Source organism: Siphateles boraxobius, unplaced genomic scaffold (genome assembly GCF_051911475.1).
Source record: "Siphateles boraxobius isolate OS27281-9 unplaced genomic scaffold, OSU_SipBor_1 22, whole genome shotgun sequence".
NCBI classification, from domain to species: domain Eukaryota; kingdom Metazoa; phylum Chordata; class Actinopteri; order Cypriniformes; family Leuciscidae; genus Siphateles; species Siphateles boraxobius.
In genome coordinates this window covers 38,502,793-38,524,153 of record NW_027508833.1, presented here as the reverse complement: position 1 = coordinate 38,524,153, position 21,361 = coordinate 38,502,793, and the positions used below count along the sequence as shown (strand labels likewise).

At 37.5% G+C, this 21,361-nt stretch overlaps 1 protein-coding gene across 3 annotated transcripts; it reads right to left on the bottom strand.

Moving 5' to 3' along the window:
* Nucleotides 1-3,910: 3,910 nt before the first annotated feature.
* Nucleotides 3,911-21,185, bottom strand: tmem229b (transmembrane protein 229B). Of its 3 annotated transcripts, XM_077240089.1 has the most exons (3): nucleotides 20,938-21,185; nucleotides 9,888-9,970; nucleotides 3,911-7,983 (listed from the first exon to the last, which is right to left on the bottom strand). In XM_077240089.1, the coding sequence occupies exon 3, from the start codon at nucleotides 7,977-7,979 to the stop codon at nucleotides 7,404-7,406; it is 576 nt and encodes a 191-aa protein (XP_077096204.1). In that variant the 5' UTR covers nucleotides 7,980-7,983; nucleotides 9,888-9,970; nucleotides 20,938-21,185; the 3' UTR covers nucleotides 3,911-7,403. The 3 variants fall into 3 exon arrangements, 2 of the variants coding, with proteins under 2 accessions (XP_077096204.1, XP_077096205.1); XM_077240090.1 differs by lacking the exon at nucleotides 20,938-21,185 and having other exon boundaries at nucleotides 9,883-9,938; XR_013206714.1 differs by lacking the exons at nucleotides 3,911-7,983; nucleotides 9,888-9,970 and adding an exon at nucleotides 15,898-16,051.
* Between the last annotated feature and the right edge of the window lie 176 nt (nucleotides 21,186-21,361).

Below are 21,361 nucleotides of genomic sequence, written 5' to 3'. Positions count from 1 at the left end.
AAAGTCTCTAGTATGATAGAAAGCAAAACCGAAGAAATGGACTAAGATATAATGTTCATATAATAAACTGCAGATTTAAACCATTGTAGGTTAAACAAGCTGACGTGGATATGAGGTGTGGACAAGTCTGACACAGAAATACACACACAGCTCACACAGCCAAAAGATATCATATTCTCTGAAAGGTAAAAAAAAAACAAAAAAACATACCACATACCCTAAAAAAAATCCTCAATGAAACTGCAAAAGTGTAGGCTACGAATATTATGGATGCCTATACTATTTATGGTGGCTCTATATAACAATAATAACTTGGTATCATACATGAAAAGGACAAACAGGTATTAATTTTTTATACTTGTAACAACCGCTGTAGAAACTGTAGGTTAGCAGAAGCAATAATTACCTTCAACTTGTTGGTAAAGGCTCCAAATCCAGGTTCTTGTGATGGTGCGATGCCATCTAGCGATCGAGTGACAGCATCACATTTATAGACTAACACAGATTAGATAACCGCTGATAAAAAAGAATAATAAAGTGCTTCGTCGCTGGAGTTTTAACAGATTCGAGAAGCGTCAGCATGTTCACTTAACATCTCAGTGCAGCCCAACAAAAGCTACAATCTGAGACCTCGTTACAATAGTATTTGCCGGATTTTATGGTAGGCCTACTACGAATATGGGAAATTTTCAGGTAAACATCTTTCAAGTATCACTTAGTTAGACAAAAAATTTGATTCGGTGAATAACACAGACGTTTTTTCCACATTAGGGGTCCGAATTGGCCTCCATCTGAGGCGTTTGATTACCTGCCCTCAGAAGACGAGCACTAGCCAATTTCATTTATAAAGCATAAGGGGCTGAGGGAGCATTTCATAGGTTGAATATGTTTATTACGATACGCACCATTCACTGAACGAGTCGGTTTTCTATCATTGTAAAAAAAATTGGGAAGATCTACCTAAACATTTTCAACAGGAATTTGGTTATAACTGTGAATTAATTAAACATATAGGCCTACTTTGTTTCGAAAACTGCTTCTGTAAATTTTATGATGAATATTTTGATTATAATAGGTAAATTTCATAATCATAAGAGTGAAATGAATAATTCTAATCCTTGTTTGAAGGTTTTTTGGGTGATTTTCAGTTGTATATTGAGTCTCTCAAATGTATAGATAACATGGGGATACTTTGTTGTTTTCTTCTTTAAGTAGTACCATTTTAATGGTTTCTAACTTTCTCTTAAATAATTTTATTATGCATAATAGATAGTCCCCGTTTATTTTATTTTTCTCTCAATTCTGTCTTATTATTTGTTTTTACTCCTTTATTGTTAATTTGGATGTCATGTTATTGTTGTATGTTACGTCTATTGTTTAATAAAAAAATAAAAAAAGATTTTTGGAGTCATTCTGACTCATGCGACACTGAAGGCATCTCTAGTCGCGAAGCATTGACGCCTGCCGACCGGCAACGATATATTGCTAAATTAACTGCAATAGGGTACGATTGCCCATATTTAATTAAAATCTGGGTCAATGACCCGACCAAATGGCCGGAGGTGTCGTTTCCAGACATATTTTGTTATCTGGTTGAACCTCCAGGTAAGAGACATCGCCGTAGCTGTACGCTAGCCTTAACTCAATCATATGTTGCATAGTGCATACTATAACTCCATAAAACCTTTTCACTTACCAATTGTGCATATGCTTCACTCCAAACTATTAATCCTTTTGTAAAACGGTGATCAGTAGTACGAGGTTGCAGAGGGACTGTGCTGACAGTTATACTGCAGTCTGTATTGAGTGTAGACCGTAACGATTGGCCCATTTAAGCGAGCCTTCAGCTGATAACACTAATGTGAATGAGACATCCCTTATGAAAAACAACTATTGGAATCTTGTAGTATTTTAGGACAAAATATTATAGTAATCCTGCTATAGGAACACTATAGTATTTTGGGACATACTATAAAAGTACTATAGAGGTTTAGCAGAACATCACAGAAATATTACACTACTATTTATTGCTTGTAGCCATTTGTCCTCCTTTCCGGTTCTGTGTGTTTATTAGGAAGGATGTAGAACTTCAATTCATAATTTGTTTGTTTATTGGCGGTGCAGAAAACGACACAGCATCTCTTCGGCATGATTGTCGCGTGTATTTCAATGAGCGCCAAGGCAATGTTTTGCCCACGGGCTAAATTCACATCACGTGACGGGGGGTTCCCGGGGGCGTTCCCAGACCAACCGACTGTATCTGTACTAACTTGTTTCGATCGTAAACGACTACGTTGAATGATTCACAATAGCAAAATGCAGTCAGAGATAGTACTTCTCTGGTTAGTACCCAAAATTTCCCCCTATACACATTCACTATTCCATACATCCACTGAATGAGGGAATGAAAACGAGTGTGTGAACTCGGACGCCATCTTCTGGTGAGACGCTCACAGAGCATGGATGTAGAGTGCATAGACATAATACTTTATTATGTCTGTGATTGAGTGTTTTTGGTGCGTCTCAAAAAGGAAGGTCAGGTCAATCTAGTGAGGGTGTGTTCATCCAGTCATATGGAGGCTTAATGTTTAGTAAGAGCCCCCATGGTCACAACGCCAAAATACTAGTAGAATTGTAATCTGAAAAATACTTTGTATTAAAAACGTACATGATAACTGCCATACTATTAATGCAGTACACGAAATTACAACAATCTTTACATTACGCATAGTTACATTATGTGATTACAACAAAAATCTACTGGTTTTTTTGTGGAAAAGCTCAATGCGATACATTTTTTGCAAATTCTTTTTTTGTAAATTGGAATGTGTGCAAAGGATTGTGGGTGATTGGAGGACTCAAAGGATAGACTTGATGCATCCTTCAAAACAGGCTCCTTTGCAAAACAGAAGTCCTTTGATGGAGCTTGATGATATAGCAGCCGAATATGCAGCCTTACTAGGACACAGCCTTTCGATTGAGAAGCACCCTACATTTTGTTGCTTGGCCTAAAATACACTTGGTGCATTCTTTATACTTGAAAATATATAAGTGCCTTTTTTTATCTTAGGATGGGGGTCCCTCACATGATGATGATGGTCTGTGGAATCGAAAAGATTGAATGCTTATTGGCTTTAGTGTCAGGTCTGACATAAATGTAGTACTATTCACCTATCCAACAAACTAATACTAGATGACTTTTCGGGACACCAAGAAGGGAAGAACACTGCCACACACTGGTCATCTTCCAGGCCATCTTTCTTCTTTCAGTCTCTTTAGTTGTTGTGTTTCTACTTACATGAGAAGGATCACAGCACAGCCTTTCAACATCGAGAATTTATATGTAAAACCATCACTGTTTTAATTAACTGAAAAAACAACAACTGTCAAATGTATGAAAGTCTGAGTTGCAGGTTCTTATTTGCTTAAAATCGAACATTCAATTGAAATTCAAATAATAGCACTTATTGCATCGCTTCCGAACATCAAATTGTCATTGCCTGAATGCATAACCGAGGTGATCAGACACAGACATGGCATTGAGGAACGTCTCCATTTCTGCTGTGGCTCTGTTGAAATGGTCCTTGTATGAGGAACTGATCTGTATTATGACATTATAGAGTGTGATAACAAAGCAGGAACACAAAAGCTGCACACCGCTTACAAATAGGAATGTGAAATGTCAAGGGGGCAGAATAGCGCTATTCGTCAGTACTTGATAATCATTTGTATAATTGTATATACAGACATGTAAAGTGACATTCCAGTAAACTTCAAAACAATAGATGCACAACTAAAGCTATGAAAATAAAGAACATGTAATATTTACATTGCACATTTATAGGTTAAAATAAGACTTTTTCACTTGTTTTATAACCAGTAATATTGAAGGGAAATCTGACAGGACTTGCATTCAGAAATAGGTGGTTTTAATACATTTTTAGTTTGGTCAATAACAACATAACCAATACAGTTAAGCAAAACTTTCTGGCAAATCCACAACCTGTAACTGTAACCATGCGGGTAATACCAAGGTGATGTTGGCATTTAAAAAAATAATTGCCACAATATTTTTCTTGATTTTCATCCATTATTCAATGGCATATGAGAGATGGAGGTGAAACTATGACATACCTGAGGTCAGTGAACCTACATATTAATGCCTTTATTGTGACCATTGTCAGATCCCTCAAAACGACTCAATGAGGATCTAGCACCAGTTCATAAACACGCAATAACATTCTCTCCAGTGAAAAAACAGGATACTGATGTTTTTATGGTTTCAGTGCTGAGCACCCGGACTCTATATATGTAACAATACAGTACTCCTTTGTGTGTTCATTTCCATGAGAAAATAATAATTAAAAAAAATGGAGGAAATAAATTGTACACAACATCGAAGATCAGTCTCAGAATGAAACGAATCTCCTGGAAGACAACTTTCATGCACGTTCAAGCACTGAATATTTTGATGAATATTAAAAAAACACCAAATTCAAGTACAAGGCATTGCTTTAGGTTATCCAGTATATATATACACAATACATTTTTAATATATTATCATTTCTTAACTACATTTTAGATATTAATAAATAGCACAAACTAACATTAAAAAGGTAACTTTGATCCTAACAGTTATTTGCATTTGCAACTACATATACATCATGGACAGTGTTTATAATCTAAAAGGACTCGCTTTGTTAAAAGCATTGATATATCTCTTTTCAATTCTTCAACTGATGTGTCTGCGTTTAGTTTTTTGGACGCAATTCAGTTTGTTCTGGAGTGGATGGACTGGTTTGGGAGTTGTAGCGGTGGCACCACTCCAACTGACAAACCTTGAATTTAAAGGACAACTCCGGCGTAAAATGAACCTTTGGTTTAATTACACATTGGTACATAGTCAACCGTTCTCTGAGATTTGTTTTCATGATTATCGAATGTAAAGAGTTATATCTCTAAAAACTGTTTAGCTTATAACGCTAGTATATAGAGCATAGAGTAATGAAAATAAAAATCGCTAGTTAATACCACTAACAAGGCTCAAAATAGCCCCACACTAACACGGTAGCATAATGAGGGTCTCTACATGCAAACTGAAGCTTTGAGAACTTTGTAAGTGTACAGACAGTTTAATAAGAAGATACTGAACTGTCTTGGAATCTCAAATGGTCCGTTGTTTCCGGGAAAAGCACAAACACGAACCATTTTCTTCTCGTCAATATGTACACGTAGCCTACTGTTCGCTCACCTTATCACAACTTCTGGCTTGTTCACATCTCACCGGTGCAAGTAGCACGGCGTTCATGATTCGACTGGTCGAGACTGTTTTCCAATGATGGCTCCTGCCTGTATATGCGAAGTGAACTGTCTTCATAAAGTATGTTCTTATTAAACTGTCTGTACACTTACAAAGTTCTCAATGCTTCAGTTTGCAGGTAGAGACCCTCATTATGCAAGCGTGTTAGTGTGGGGCTATTTTGAGCCTTCTTAGTGGGATTAACAAGCGATTTTTATTTTCATTACTCTATGCTCTATATACTAGCGTTATAAGCTAAACAGTTTTTAGAGATAAAACTTTCAACGCTACGATTCGTTTCAACGATTAATGAATCGAGTTATCTCTGGCTTGGAAGGTTGTGCAGTAGAGATGCGCGGTTGGCGGTTATAGCCGCGGACTCCGCGGATAAACCGCGGATCGGGCGGATGACGTGACGAAAAAAAATATTTTAATTAAATTCGGGGGGGTGGTGGGCGGTTTCTAGTCTCGCGGCTGTCATCAGCAGCGCCTTGTATCAGCGGATGGCGGGTGGGAAAATTGGTCAAAAACGTTGGTGCGGATGGATGGCGGACGGATGATGAGTTTTGTGATGCCGTTGCGGATGAAATAATAGCCCATACGCGCATCTCTATTGTGCAGTTTACTTAGACGATGTAGTCGTCTATAGTGACACTTGGTCAGAACATCTAAGTCGGATTAGAGCTTTGTTGGATCGTCTGGTTGCAGCTAATCTCACTGTTAATTTGAGCAAATGTGAATTTGCTAAAGCCACTGTAATCTATCTTGGAAAAGTTGTAGGTCAGGGACTTTTATGTCCTGTTCGAGCTAAAGTGGCAGCAATTGATCACTTTCCTACCCCTACAACTAAAAAGGAGTTAATGAGGTTTCTTGGGATGGTTGGTTTTTATAGGGGATTCTGTCAGAATTTTTCTACTGTGGCAGCTCCTCTTACCAACCTGCTTCGAGATAAAATAAAATTTGAGTGGACCTCTGTGTGTCAGAGAGCATTTGAGGATGTTAAGTCTCTTCTCACTTTGTCTCCAATGTTGGTTGCACCTAGACTGGATAAACCTTTTAAATTGCAAGTTGACGCTAGTAATGTGGGAGCTGGAGCTGTTTTACTGCAGACCTCAGAAGATGGTGTAGACTGTGTGGTGGGGTACTTCTCTAAAAAGTTTAATGCTTATCAACTTAACTATTCAGTTATTGAGAGAGAAGCATTAGCTCTAATTTGGTCACTTATCCATTTTGTGGTTTATGTGGGTTCAGGTGGAGGACCCTTCGTGGTTTTTACAGATCACAATCCTCTAACGTTCCTTCATTCTTTGCAGAACCCAAACCAGAGACTCATGAGATGGTGTATCTTTCTACAAGGGTATTATCTGGATATAACGGCCATTAAGGGTACAGAAAACGTGATTGCGGATGCTCTATCACGAGTATGATGTGTTGCCACAATGTTGTTTTCTGTTTCTCTCTCCTGTTTCTCTCTCAAGTGTGACTTTAGGTGCTTCGGCTACACTCTGGTTTTCTGTTATTTTGGGTTGCTGTTTTATTTGTTATTTGTTTGCTTAATGTATTAGTTTAGTTTAGTTATGTTTGCAGGCCTGTGTTTTTGGAGCATGTTTTGTGTGTTTGCATAAATTACGTAGCTTATTCTTTATTGTTAATAAAGACTCTTTGATTGGCTTTTGTTCTCGTTGCCTCCCTCATTTGTCGCGGCTCAGAGCCGGCCGTGACAAATATGGGCCGTGACAAAACTTTACATTCGATAATCATGAAAACAAATCTCAGAGAACGGTTGACTATGTACCAATGTGTAATTAGACCAAAGGTTCATTTTGCGCCGGAGTTGTCCTTTAATAGCTACTTGGAAGTGAGGACAGTAAATGTTGAGCACTAAGGTGGCAAATGAACATCCTTCCACGTGAACGAAGAACGCCAGCTGGACGATCTCTATTAAATCAGAAAGTTCCTCACAGTTGTGCAAGTGTCTCAGTTGGAGCTGCACCAACTGTGTCCGAGTGACTCTTTCCCTGGAAGCAGTTGGGAGAGAGACTGAGATATGTGCGGATAGAGTCATGGGTGACGGGAGATTTGAGATGGGTGGAAAAAGTGTTCCTCAATCCCCCTTCACGTAGCCGTTTGCGCTGGTTGCCCCAGCTCTCGCCCCTCTTCCTCTTCTCCCGCTGCCTGCTCTTCCTTCACCGCCTCTGTCCGACAGTTCTTCACCCGGGCCAGGCACGACAGCCTCGTCGAAGCACAAACGGAGCGTGTTGCGTATCACCAGCCGCTCAACGATAAAGGAGGCGCAGAACCAAGGCACGGCGTACTCTGCCGTGATCAGGCCCATGAAGTTATACTTAAACTCAGAGTAGTCCCACGGACAAGCGTTAAACTGCCGAAGCAGCAAACCCGTGCCAAACTCCCACAGATATGTCCACAGTGTATAAATGATGCAGCGGAGAAGCACATTGCAGCGGTCCCGCAGACAAAGATACATGCGCTCTACGATCAGGATGCAGGTTCCGTAGATGAAGAGCGCCCACACACTCGTCACGCCGGGAAACTTCCAGTTGCAGTTCACCACAAACTCCCAGGCAGCCGTGAACATGACTTCACAGAAGTAACCGTGGATGGCATACAGGTACCACCGAGAGAGGGCAGTAAGGGGCTCAGGGGTCGCTGTGGTTGCCATCTTCCTTTTATTTTGATGTGTGGAGTTATTAGTGTTCAGGAAGTTAAAAAAGAGTGTGTTAAAACTGCATTCACTGCAACACAGGCTATATTCGAAAGTATACTGCATTTTGGATTTATTATTATTATATATATGTTGAATTTATATTTTTAAACAAAATGCCGACTGGCTGGTTACACCATTATAATGCAAAATTAAATTATTTAAAACAAATATTAAAAGGTTTTAAAGGACCGTCCGAAAATGGCCACTGATAAAATATCTGGTATAACAAAACAAAACTGCCAATTTATATATTGCTAGCAAAACATTTTATTTTGTTTAAACACATGGCTAGTTTTGAATGGCCATCAATAGAGAAAGACAACTTTTGGCTGCTGAAAGTTGGGTCATGCTAACCAGCCAAACTTGAGTGATATTCAGATATCATATCGGGATTTATTTTTTATTTTTTTCAAGATTCTTACTGAAATTACTTCCAGTTTATTTTAACATGGAATTGAAAGTTCAATCTGGGTGCATTACATAGTAGGATACAGTATTTCACTCTTAGAGCTTTGTTGGCAAATCTGGACCGAATAGTAGGGTATTCTCTGAAATAATATCTGCATGTGGAGGCCAGTTTACACTACTGTTCAAAAGATTGGGGTAGGTACGATTTCTATTCTGCAAGAAAGCATTAAACTGTTCAGAAGATACTGTAGAGACATTTATAATGTTACAAAAGGTTTGTGTTACAAATAAATGCTTTTTTGAACTTTCTATTTATCAAAGATTCCTCAATAAAGTATCACGGTTTCCGCAAAAATATTAAGCAACTGTTTTCGACATTGATCACTAAACAATTATAAATCAACATTTTTGATCACAAAATCAGCCTATTAGAATGATTTCTAAGGGATCATGTGGCACTTAAGACTGGAGTAATGACTGCTAAAAATTCAATGTTGCCCTTATAGGAATAAATTACATTTTAAAATAAAAAAAACTCTTACTTTAAATTGTAATAATATTTCTTACCAACATTACTGTATTTTGATCAAATAAATGCAGCCTTGGTGATTAAAGACAACTTTCAAAAACATCTTCCTAACCCCAAACCTTTGAACGGTAGTGTATACTGCAGAAATCATAAGAGTAGTGTGCAATGCTAGTATGCAATTCCGAACATAGCCAACGAAATATAAATGTTGCATGACAACACGGTAGTAGAATTTACTAATGATGATAATATATAAACTTACGCATGCAAGTTACATGAACATGGGTCACTTGAGGAGATAATATAAAAAAAGAACTGATCTTAGTATGCAAATCCATGCACGCTAAGCACACACACTATACACAGCTTAAAATACAGTATCATGTGTCAGTGGGCCTACGGAGAACATAAAGTCCTTAAAACAGCTCATCTGTGTACAAATAATATCAGAGTGAAACTGTAGAGATGAGATGACTGGTCAATTCTAAGGCGATTCCGACTCTTCTGATATTCAGCTGTTGCTGCAGATGTGTGTAAAACTGAATTAGAGGTGAGTGTGATCTCATTATGAGCTATCAATTACACTTTAGCTACTTGCCATTTAGCAGATGTTTTTTCTCAGCCAAAGCTGCTTAACAGTAGGCCTGGGAGCATGTGAAGTTTAAGTGTCTTGCTCCAAGGGCATCATGGGAACTCAAGTGACTCTTAAAGTCTTTAAGTTTTAAGACCTCCAGGGACGAACACAAACTTTTACCACAAGTGTAGCATCATCACATCTAAAAATATATCTGCTAAGCCAATTTGAAGAACAAAAACTAATATAAGCTGAACTGTGACTAAACTAGACTGAGGATTTATTTGATGGAGAGGTTATGTAGGGAAACAAGAGAGGGGAAAAAAAGTAATTTTTGCAGATTTTACCCAACCTGCTGTCTGGCAGTCTCAAAGTCCACACTCAACACCGTCTGTCAGAGTCCGATGATGCCGATGCCGACGAGCTCCTCATGAACTGAGATTAAAACACAACAAAAACAAGTCATTAACATTAACATCCTGTTTAATTGGGTGAAGTACTACCTTTGTTTTAAAGGAATGTTACAGGTGCAAAACAAGTCAAGTTAAGCTTCTGTGACGGGCTGTATATTCTTTCATACAAATGTTTTATTTGAGCTGTAAAGTCGTCTAAATGATCCGTTTAGTGGTACTGTTCCAGACAGATAATCTTCAGTTTACTATAAGCAAAGCTCTTAGTTCCTCTTATTTATACAACTGATAAATATACAGCCCTATAGGATTAAATAATGGGTACAGTAGGTGTCTTATTAATTGGCTATGAAAGCTCATATACGTTGTTGAGGGAAAATACATGTTGTTGAGATAAAACTTTATTTAAAAAAAATCACCTTTGTGAGATTCTTGAGGGAATCTGATTGTAGTCTAAGTATATTTATATAATTAATTATTATACATTACAATAATTATACATACAGTACCGTTCAAAAAATTAGGGTTGGTAAGATCTTTTAATGTTTTCTTAAATAAGAGTCTTACGCTCTTTCTTTAATCATAAATACGATAAAAACAATAACATTGTGAAATATTATTACAGTTTAAAAAAAAATATTTTTTTAATTTATTTAAATACATTTCAAAATGTAATTTATTCCTGTGATGGCAACGCTGAAATTTCTGCATCATTACTCCAGTCTTCACTGTCACATGATCCCTCAGAAATCATTATTTTTTTACCCAAGAAACATTTCTTATTAATATCAATGTTGAAAACATATAATGTTATATAATTTAATATTATATGTTATAACATTTAATATTATACGTATATAAAAATGCAGAAAGTGTGATTATTTTTTCCAGGATATATATATATATATATATATATATATATATATATATATATATATATATATATAATTTTTTTATGATTACATTATTGTTTTGTCAAGTCATTTTTGTACTATTTTTGTTTGCGTCATTTAAACAATACTGTTTTGATAGCCATTGTTTTGTCCAGTGTTCTTTTAAAAACCAAAAAAGAAAGTGAGAGATTGTAGGTGTTATAAATAACACTCGATAAAAACTGCATTTCATACTTGAAAATTCCAAAGGTTTTTATCAGCCTAACTCCATGAGAGTGCAGTGCACACTGCTAAAAGGGTGATACACTCTAATGGAAAATCCATTATTAAATATTAATCTATGCATAGCGATAAGACGCAGCTCTTGTGCCACAATAGAAGTGCTCAGTCATCCGGACAACCTAAAGGCATTAAAAAGTGTCTGATACACAGAGCCCAGTGCATGCTATGGTGTTTACATGTTGTGTTTGTATCCCATCCCCCTCGTTTACTGGGCCTTGCAGTCAGCATTGCTATTGATCGTCTCCTGTCAAACCTTTATTGACCTTCTCGGCAACCTGAACAGACCAGTCAGCGATGTCAGCATGGCCTTCACTATACGAAACAGACACGCAAGCTCATCTGCACAGATCAGCATCAAAGCAGTACCACTTCTGAAAGTGCTGGTTTATGTGATGCTGGATGATGAGAATTGGTTCTGTCTTGCCGACAGGGAATGATTGTGTAATGTGCAACCAATAAAAAGAGGAACTGGTTGAAGAAATTGTCTTTTAGTGAGGGCAAAATACATTAAATTGAAGTTCATGTAATGTGCATTAAGAAAGTGCACCAAATTTGAGTAAATAGACAAGAGTTTCAGCAAATAATGCTCAATCGACAGCCTTCATGGCATTAGGTTGATTACCACAAACAATTATTTATCCCTTATTTTCTTTAATAAAAATGCTGAAAGAAGGCACTTACAATGGAAATGAATGGGCAAGATATTAGTAGGACTTCAAAGCAGAAATGTCACGTTTATTTTGTAAAAGGTTCGATTCTCAATACCGGCAGAAAAAGACTGAAGTGCCCTTGAGTAAATTTAACTGTGCATTTACTGAATGAGCACTGTGCCACTGTTCGTCCGACTGTTTGCACTGTATTTTATTTTATGTTTTAATTATTCTGATTTCTGTATTTTATCTTTTATTCTAAACTGTTTTAATTATTCTGATTTCTTTTGATTATTTTAATTTCTTCTATGTAAAGCACTTTGAATTACCATTGTGTATGAAATGTGCTATATAAATAAACTTGCCTTGCCTTGCCTTGCCTTGCCTTGCCTTGAGCAAAGCTCTTAACACCCAATCGCTCCTCGGGCGCTGCAGCAAAAATGGCTGCTCACTGCTCTGGGTGTGTGTGTCCACGGTTCGCAGTGTGTGTGTTTGTGTGTGTGTTCACTACACACTGCTCGTAATGTGTGTGCACTAACTTGAATGGGTTAAATGCAGAGGACAAATTCTGAGTATGGGTTACCAATTACCATACTTGGCCCTTCACGTCATGTCCCTTTCACTTTTCCTTAAAATCACTTATATACTGATTTTTCTGTTAATTGTTTGAGCTGCAAAGCGGATTAAATCATTTTTTACAGTTTTTGGCGGGTTGTGAGGTTTGAAAGTTTAGTTTGAAAATTGAACATGACTACAAAGATTTTTTTCACTAAAATCATCTTTACACTCATATTGTTCACATCTTGAAAAACAATTGAAATTGTGAGTATGTTAATAATGTTTTATTAACAAAGTACGAGAGGAGAACGTTCAGATACTCTACCCAATCAAAGCGAGGAGGCCCATTTATAGATAGCCAACTCACCTCAGTCCCACGACCCAGCATCCCTCCTACACTCAAACTCCTCACTCTCAACCGTTCCTCTCCCAGTCATGGATGGGGTACATGGGGAAGTACTCTGGGTTCGGGACACAATCCGAGCTCAGAGCCCTTCCCCGGACAGTACGCATGCATATTGTTGGATTGAAAATAATCCAAGAAATTTGAAATGAAATGAACAAAGACATTTGCTTTACTGTTTTCCACCCCCTCTTTCCCCAATGTCCATTTGGAGTTGAGGGGCTGATAGTGATCAAGGCCTGTACGCCAAGGGGAGAGCCGGGACGATTGAAACACGGGATGGATGAAACATTTAGATTTCCTTGAAAAGCGCTCACGTCATGAACGTCAAATTTCGTCAGCACATAGAGCACGCAATGCCGACCAGACCCGCAAAAACATTTCTTCTTTTCTTCATGCCGTTTTAAAGTTAGAGCCGGAAAGCTGTTTTTGAGTGCGGTAAGTGAATTATTTCGTTGTATTTATTGTTGCATGTACCACTGTAATGATAATATGGCAGGTGTATTAGTACTGCTGCAACACACCCTTAAGTTTGCATTATCAGAGTTTTTTAGTTCAAGTTCAAAACAGGTTTAACTGGCAGGAGGCGCTGTCGGGACGGTTAAAACAAGTGTTCATCATTTTGTTGAGTCATATTGAGTGTTTGCTAGTTGAATAGCCTGTTATTATGAACATAAGGAAGAAATGTAAGAAAATGACTTGTAAACTGATTTGTCTGTCTTCGTCAAAATAGCCTTAGATTATGCAAAATGCGCATAGGCTTATTATCGCCTACTCTTGTCTATTGGGCGACAGAACAAAAATGGTTAATATGAACCTTTAAATTTAAATAAATTACAAAATTTGTTTGTAATAATGTCTACATAAGTTACTTGTCAGGTATTGTTCATAAAAACAAGCATTAGATGAATAGTTGCCGTTTAAACGGTTATGTTTCATCCGTCCCACCCGTGTGTTTCAATCACCCCGCTCATGCGGGACGATTGAAACAAAGCACAGCTACCGTTCAAATTTTTACTTAAATCATTCTATATTTGTACCGAATAACACATGATACTAAGAGAACACATATGTGAGTTGTTGATCACAAAAAGAAAAAAAATCTATCTGTAACCTTATCTTAGAAAACGACGTTTATCTGAAAAGTGTTTCAACTGTCCCGGCTCTCCCCTACTCCGGGGGTCTATGCATTGTCACACTTTTAGTACCGTGGGGGAAGTTGTATTTGATTGGTCAGTTTGAATGTCTCACATTTTGGTTTTAGTCACATGGTCAGGTAAAGGGTAAAAGAAGATTGTAACTGTTGCTCTGTCTCTTTTACGCTCTGGCTCTCTTCTTATTCTCTGGGTCCCTTTCTTGGGGTAACTCTCAGGTAACATTTTACATACAGGTGAAACTCGAAAAATAAGAATATCGTGCACAAGTTCATGTATTTCAGTGATTCAAATTAAAAGGTGAAACTAATACATTTAGTATATAACTATATACATGTGCATGATCATACTTCTCAGAGAGCCGACATTTCTGTTTTTAAAATCCTTTTTTTTATTGATTTCCTGTAATATTCTAATTTTCTGAGATTTTGAATTTGGGTTTTTCATAAGCTGTAAGCCATAATCATCAAAATTATAACTTTTGCACGATATTCACATTTTTCGAGTTTCACCTGTATATGCTGGGTACAATTAATGATATAAGTTATTATCATCTCATACAACTATTTTGTAACTATTTTAAGTGTAACCATAACCATATTTTGTCATTAAACCTTTTCAATTATAAATAATGTGCTAACTAGTTTTGATTTGGTATTGACTTTGAAGTGCTACCTATTGCAATATAATATTGTCACTCTATATAGCAACGCTGTCCCACATATTAAGCTATTGTAACTGTGCTTATTTCTGTTGTTGGTATAAGTAGCAGTGGGTGGAATAGACAAGACATGTGGTTTTCTACCATCTTGCTGACAACGTTTCTTTAGCCAATCGGCAGTCTTGCAGACTGAACCCCTGCAGGAAATCCACCCTTACAATACTATGCATACTCTTTAGTCTATTTAATTATATGTAGCCTAAGTGTGAACTCGTGCAAAGTTCACAGATTGACCCCATTCACTTCCATTGTAAGTGCCTTTTATTTTAAGAAAAAGAAGTGGAAATTACTTTTTGTGGTAATCAACATTATCAAGTGCTGCTGATTAAGCATAACTTGTTCTGAACCCAAAACAGTCATTACCATTTTCAATATTTTAAATAAAGCTGAAATAAAATAAAATATACACTGATGAGCCAAAACAATATGACCAGTCACAGGTGAAAGGAATATCATTGATCATCTCCTAACAAGGCCACATATTAAAGGGATAGTTCACCCAAAAATGAAAATTCAGTCAGTATTTACTCTCCCTCATGTTGTTCAACCCCGTAAGACCTTCGTTCATCTTCGGAACACGAATTAAGTTATTTTTGATTAAATCTGAGAGCTGGATCACTCCTCCATAGGCTTCTAAGGGATTGAAACTTGTTCCCCGAAAAGTTATTAAAGACATCGTTAAAATAGTCCAAGTGACTACAGTGGCTCAATCTTAAGTTTATCAAGCGACAAGAATACTTTTTGTGCGCAAAAACAAACAAAAATAACGACTTTATTTCAACTATTCATTTCCTTCTCTGTGGGCCTCTAATCAGTTAGCGTAGTGTGATAGCGTAGAGCTACGTCACACGTAGGCTCACTATCGGCCGACGCTGGTCATGTGTGTGATGCGTGTGACGTACGACACAGAAGCGCTGCGCTGTTACACTAGTGAACTCACTCGAGGCCCACAGAGAAGGAAATGAATAGTTGAAATAAAGTCGTTATTTTTGTTTGTTTTTGAGTGATCCAGCTCTCAGATTTAATCAAAAATATCTTAATTCGTGTTCCGAAGATGAACGAAGGTCTTACGGGGTTGAACAACAAGACTCCCGTAAATACTGACAGAATTTTCATTTTTGGGTGAACTATCCCTTTAAAGCCTAGGTGGATTAGATGGTAAGCAAACAATCGGGTCTCGAAATCAACATGTTGGATGAAGGAGAAATGGACAGGAATAAAGATCTAAAGTCAGGGACTTTGACAAGCGCCAAATTGTTATGGCAAGGCGACTGGGTCAAAGTACCTCTGAAACGGCAAGGCTTGTGGGTTGCGCCCGGTCAGCAGGGACAAACCACAAACCGGCGACAGGGTGTTCATCGATGTTCATCGTGCCCAAGGCTCATCGATGCACAAGAGCAATGAAGGCTATCCCGTCCGGTCTGAGCCAACAGAAGGTCGATCTACTGTGGCACAAGTCATACAAAATTTTAATGATGATTATGGGAGGAATGTGTCACAACACACAGGCCGCAGAGTGCCTATGATGACCCCTGTCCACCGGTCGAACGCCCCTATGGGCACGCGTGCATCGGAAGTGGACTTTGGAGCAGCGAAAGAAGGTCGCCTGGTCCGAAGACTCCCGTTTTATTTTACATCACGTGGACGGCTGTGTACTTAGAAGTGTTGCCTAGGCAACTAACTGATTTAAAATAAGTTTAAGTTAAAATAAAAATAAAAATAAACAACTAAAAACACAAAAATGACTGAAACAACCTAAAATGAAAATACAAAAATAAAAGCTAATTCAAAATATGAATAAATATTATAATAGTGTATAAATAATACTAAAATAACGTATTCATTTAATAAGACTTACAGCCCACACGGATGGACATATGGACTACTTTTATGGTGACAGCCCCTGTTTGTTGCTTCCACCACATAGCTGAGCAGCTTGAACATTTTACTAAATATCTTTTTTTGGTAACGCTTCATTTTACAGTCCTGTTCCCCATGTACATACTATGTACTTATTATATATAGTAATTACAATAACTGGGTAATAACTAGGTACTAACCCTGAACCTACCCCTAAACCTAAGCTTAACCCATGTGCTTACCTTATATTACCCAGTACTTTCTTAGGTAAGTACACTGTAAGATAACGCACTGTAAAATTAAGCGTTATTACCCAGTACTTTCTTAGATAAGTACACAGTAAGTACACGTAAGTTAACGTACTGTAAAATGAAGCGTTTCCTTTTTTTTTGGTGAACTGTCCCTTTAAGTGCCTATTTGAGTACTATGAGTATTTCAGACATAATAAAGGCTACACTATCCCAGTTTGTTTTTACTCTGTCCTTCCTTTGTTAATTTCAGCCACACACCTCCCAAGAGAACAATGGTGCATCAATGATAGGGACAATATACTATAATTTCTCCTTTGCCGCACTGGAATGACCGGCTCTGGTGCATTCTTACTGCCGCAATTTCTCGAGGTGACTGATGAGAGCTCTGGTCTCCTGCCACGAGTTCACTACACTCTGCAAAAATATAAATGGCAATGGATCAATAGCACACACAGCTCAGTTACTCTAGATAGCACCTTGGCTCCAGGCCGCACACAGCCTTCATTCTTCTCATCAGAAATGAGCAGTGCTGCTGATAAGCCTCCTAAGATCTGTTAAGTGATGATCATGTTTCAGAGGGAGGCAGAACCAGTTTCATTAAATTCTTCAGCATGAGGTGGACAATTTAACCTGTGTTTCACTCATTAGCGTGTTTAATGCGCCTAATCAGGCACAAACGAAACATGATGGATAACAATAGTAGCTGAAAGCTGTTAGTAGACTGGTTAAATAATTATGATTTTCAGATTCCAATATACAGTAGTCATGTAGGTCTTTCCGTGTCGACTCAACCAGAGGTCCCGGCTAAACATTTAGATTTTTATCATTTTTGAGAAAATGATCATTTTCACCTGAGATTTAGAGCCAGATTACAAGTGGATAAAAATTACTTTAAAAAGATGGCAGCATCATTATTTTATTTTTTACAGTGATTGGTAGGTCTATTAGTAAAATATTGAGACTAAAACAATCTTTGCTGCATTGTGCTAATGGTGACAGTTTAAAAAATAGGGAGAAAAGCCCATGCCTGTAACTCAAGAAGTATTAAAGATCTCTTAATATCCTTTTTTAAATTGTGGTTTTTAACCATTTTTTTTTCTTTTTGGTATCTAATTTTTAAGGCCCAATATGGTTCATTTCCAGAGATATGGGGATTTCAATGTGGCTCCATGAGTAAATTGTACAAATTTTCAGTGATCGAAAACCAAATACTTTTTTCTTTTAAAGAGGAATATATAGGCTAAAGAACAAATAATGTTGAAACTAGAAATGTATCTTGTTTTTTTTTTCAATCAACACAATTGCATAGAACATTCTTGTATGAGTGCCATACATATTGGGGGGGGGGGGGGTTTCAGAGTTTGCGCACCTGTAACTCAAAATGTATTAATATCAATATCCTTCTAGATTCTCATTCTTAATTAACTTTTATTTTGTAAGTGTGGGTCATAGATTTGGGGATCCCCGGCAACTCCATGTCCAAATTGTTGAATTTTACCCATTTTCAATGGTCAAAAACCAAATGTGGGTAACTTTTCAAATAGCTGATTCTTATTGTGTTTAAAGAAGAATGTCTGAAGAATAAATAATATTGAAACTAAAAAATGTATAATTTCCCTCTATCATACCTCTCTGAGTGCCAAAAAGGTATTTTTCTGAAGTTTGCATGTCTGTAACTCATGAAGTATTAATATCTTATAATATTATTTTAGATTCTTGTTCCAATTAAACTTTTCTTTTAGAATCTACCTTTATTTTCAAGGACCTATACGAGTTAACATGTAGTTACAATACTGCATATTTAAACTATTGGAAGCTTCAAAATCTGTTAAAATGAAGAAGAAAAAAATCCCTTCTTAAAAAAATTTAAATATGGATTATTATAAACACTTTTGAGAGCAAGTTAATAGAGGGAAACCAGATCCAATTCTAGTTTCAACATTATTTATTCTTCAGACATTTCCCTTTAAATACAATAAATATCAACATTTGGTTTTCGACCATTGAAAATGGGTAAAAATTCAACTAATTGAAAATGAAACCACATTAAGATTGCCATATCTATGGGACTGAACCACATAGGGCCTTGAAAATCAAGATTTCAAAAGACAAGTTTGTTAATATCCAGAATCAAAAATCATATTGAGATATCTTTAATATTTTTAATTTTACAGGTATACAAATGTCAGAAAAACAATATTATGGCAGTGGCACCCAGGAATTTTGTTTGACAGAAATAAACAAGATACAATTTGTAGTTTCAACATGATCTGTTCTTCAGCTGTTCCTCTTTGAAAGAAAAAAAAAGTATCAGCTGTAAAAAAAGTGACCCACGTTTGGTTTTTAAGCACTGAAAATGTGTACAATTTACTCTTAGAGCCACATTGAGATTCCAATATCTTTGGAATTTAACCATATTAGGCCTTAAACATATGGATAACAAAAGAAAAGTTTGTTAAGAACCAGAATCTAAAAGGATAATAAGTGATCTTTAATACTTCTTGAGTTACAGGCATGAAAGCTTTGGGCAAAAAACACAAGAAATGCTTTTTCCCATTTTTGAACGGTCACCTTTGGCATAATGCAGCAAAGATTGCTAAAGTCAACAGATTTTACTAGTGGACCTAAATTGACCTACTAATGGAAGTCATTTTTACCCACCTGTAATATGCCTCCAAAATCTCAGGTGAAAAAATTGTCATTTTGACCACCATCCACAAAATAGTGGATTATTCAGTAAGTATACATCCATGACCGTGCCATTTAATATTTTGGCTTTCAACGTTATTTATGTTTGTCTTTCTTCATAAAAAAATATTGACAAAATCCAAAATTTGAGCCAGTAGTTTCTGAAATTTGGTTGATTTGACAGGGATGGAGCCACTATAGCGTTGTTATTGCAAACTAAAACTGGGTGGGCCAAGGTCATGTTGGATCAGGACCACCCAGTCCTGCTCTGTAGACGGGCCTGTTAGCCTTATATACTTTTTCACTTCAAGTGATTATGAAGCTGCCCAAGAGCTCAAAATTCTTACCCCGAAGGACCACAAGTATGTCCCAGAGCCAAGAGATTAACAACTTCTCAGCCTTAATAGAGAGGGTTGGTCACATGACTGCACCAAGCCACAGTGATGTTAAAACAGACTGGCATGGCAAAACTTTGATTCCACCACGAAGAATAAAATAATGACAACCGTAATTACACATCACGCTATTTTGAGAAGAAAGATTGAGATGTGGACTGCATGTAGTGCAGTGGAACTGATCTGCCACACTAAACACTAAATCCCCAGTTTTAATCAAGTCAGCTTTGAATGTGTTTGATCCCGCGCTGCTGATGTAAGTGGGGCTTCAGCTTAGCGCTGCTATGAAATATGAGGATAGAGTCAGCGTAGTAAATATTGACCCATCCAAACTATCCCGGAACGACCTCTTAAAGGGCAAGTATCATATTTATATAAGCTTTACCCTTCTGTATAGTAGTTGACTAGGAGGGGAGAAGTGGGGTGCCAGTGTCAAAGGTCTGTTTATAGACAGTGTCCCAATATGTGTGAAGAACTTGAACTCTTTGGAGTGTTTAGTCACAAATACTGTCTATTTTCTGAAGTGTCATCAAATATGATGCGAATGAGGCAGCTTTATTTAGCATCTGATATGATAATAAGAATTGTTTGGCATGTGTGCATTTGAGGGTTTATCTTATGAGACGGAATATACCGCAGTCGTGACAGCTGCGCCGTTCGGATGCGCAGCGCAGGCCTCCATGACAACCGAGCACTGCAGCGCTGCGCAGACACAACTGTACACACTGTATGAAACTATGCACTATGCAAACAACTATGCATTTATAACAGTATGAATCTGGGACATTGCATAAATAAAGTTCCCAATCGTTACCGTATCTGACCACTAAGAAACGATATGGGTAGAATCAGCATCGCAAATGGTCAAACTTTAGCAAGTTCATTCGTAATTAAAGATTTGAGCGCAAATGAGTGCGTTTAGGATGGAGTGAGCGATGGAGATAACAGCGTAACGTACTTCCTCGTTCGACCGATCGTAAAAGTCCGTATAAACACCGGGCTGATGCCAGAGAAAACATTCAGAAAGGTGCACTGAATGGTAACCCGGGTTAACTTTGACTCGCGTACATTGTGGGATAACCCATCCAGGAAACCCAAACGGGTTTAATAAAACACCAAAAAGCCGGCGAGACTTACCGTATTATTCTTCCGCCGCTGTAGAACTAGAGGAGCCGGGCCTCATTTTGGTGTAAAACTATAGAATTGTACAGAAAACCGTTGCACCGGTTGCCTCTCAGAGTGCATTTGTACCAGTCTCTCTCTCTCCTCTCACTCCTGTCCGGTGATAACTGACACATTTTACTCCACTGCAGCAGTAACAGCACATGCTCAGACACCGGCTGTGTTTCAAAACACTGTGAGCTGCCTAGTGCCTACCTAGTAGAGACGGATTGAATCGTTCTTTTGAGTCGGATCTTTGTGATGAATTAGTTGAATCGGTTCACAATAGGCTACTGAGCTTCCTTCAAGAAAGGGATTTAATCGGCTCTCACTCATTGATTCAATTGAGTCAAGAACCATCGAGCATCTCTGATTCGTAATGAGCCGAGAACAGCTAGGA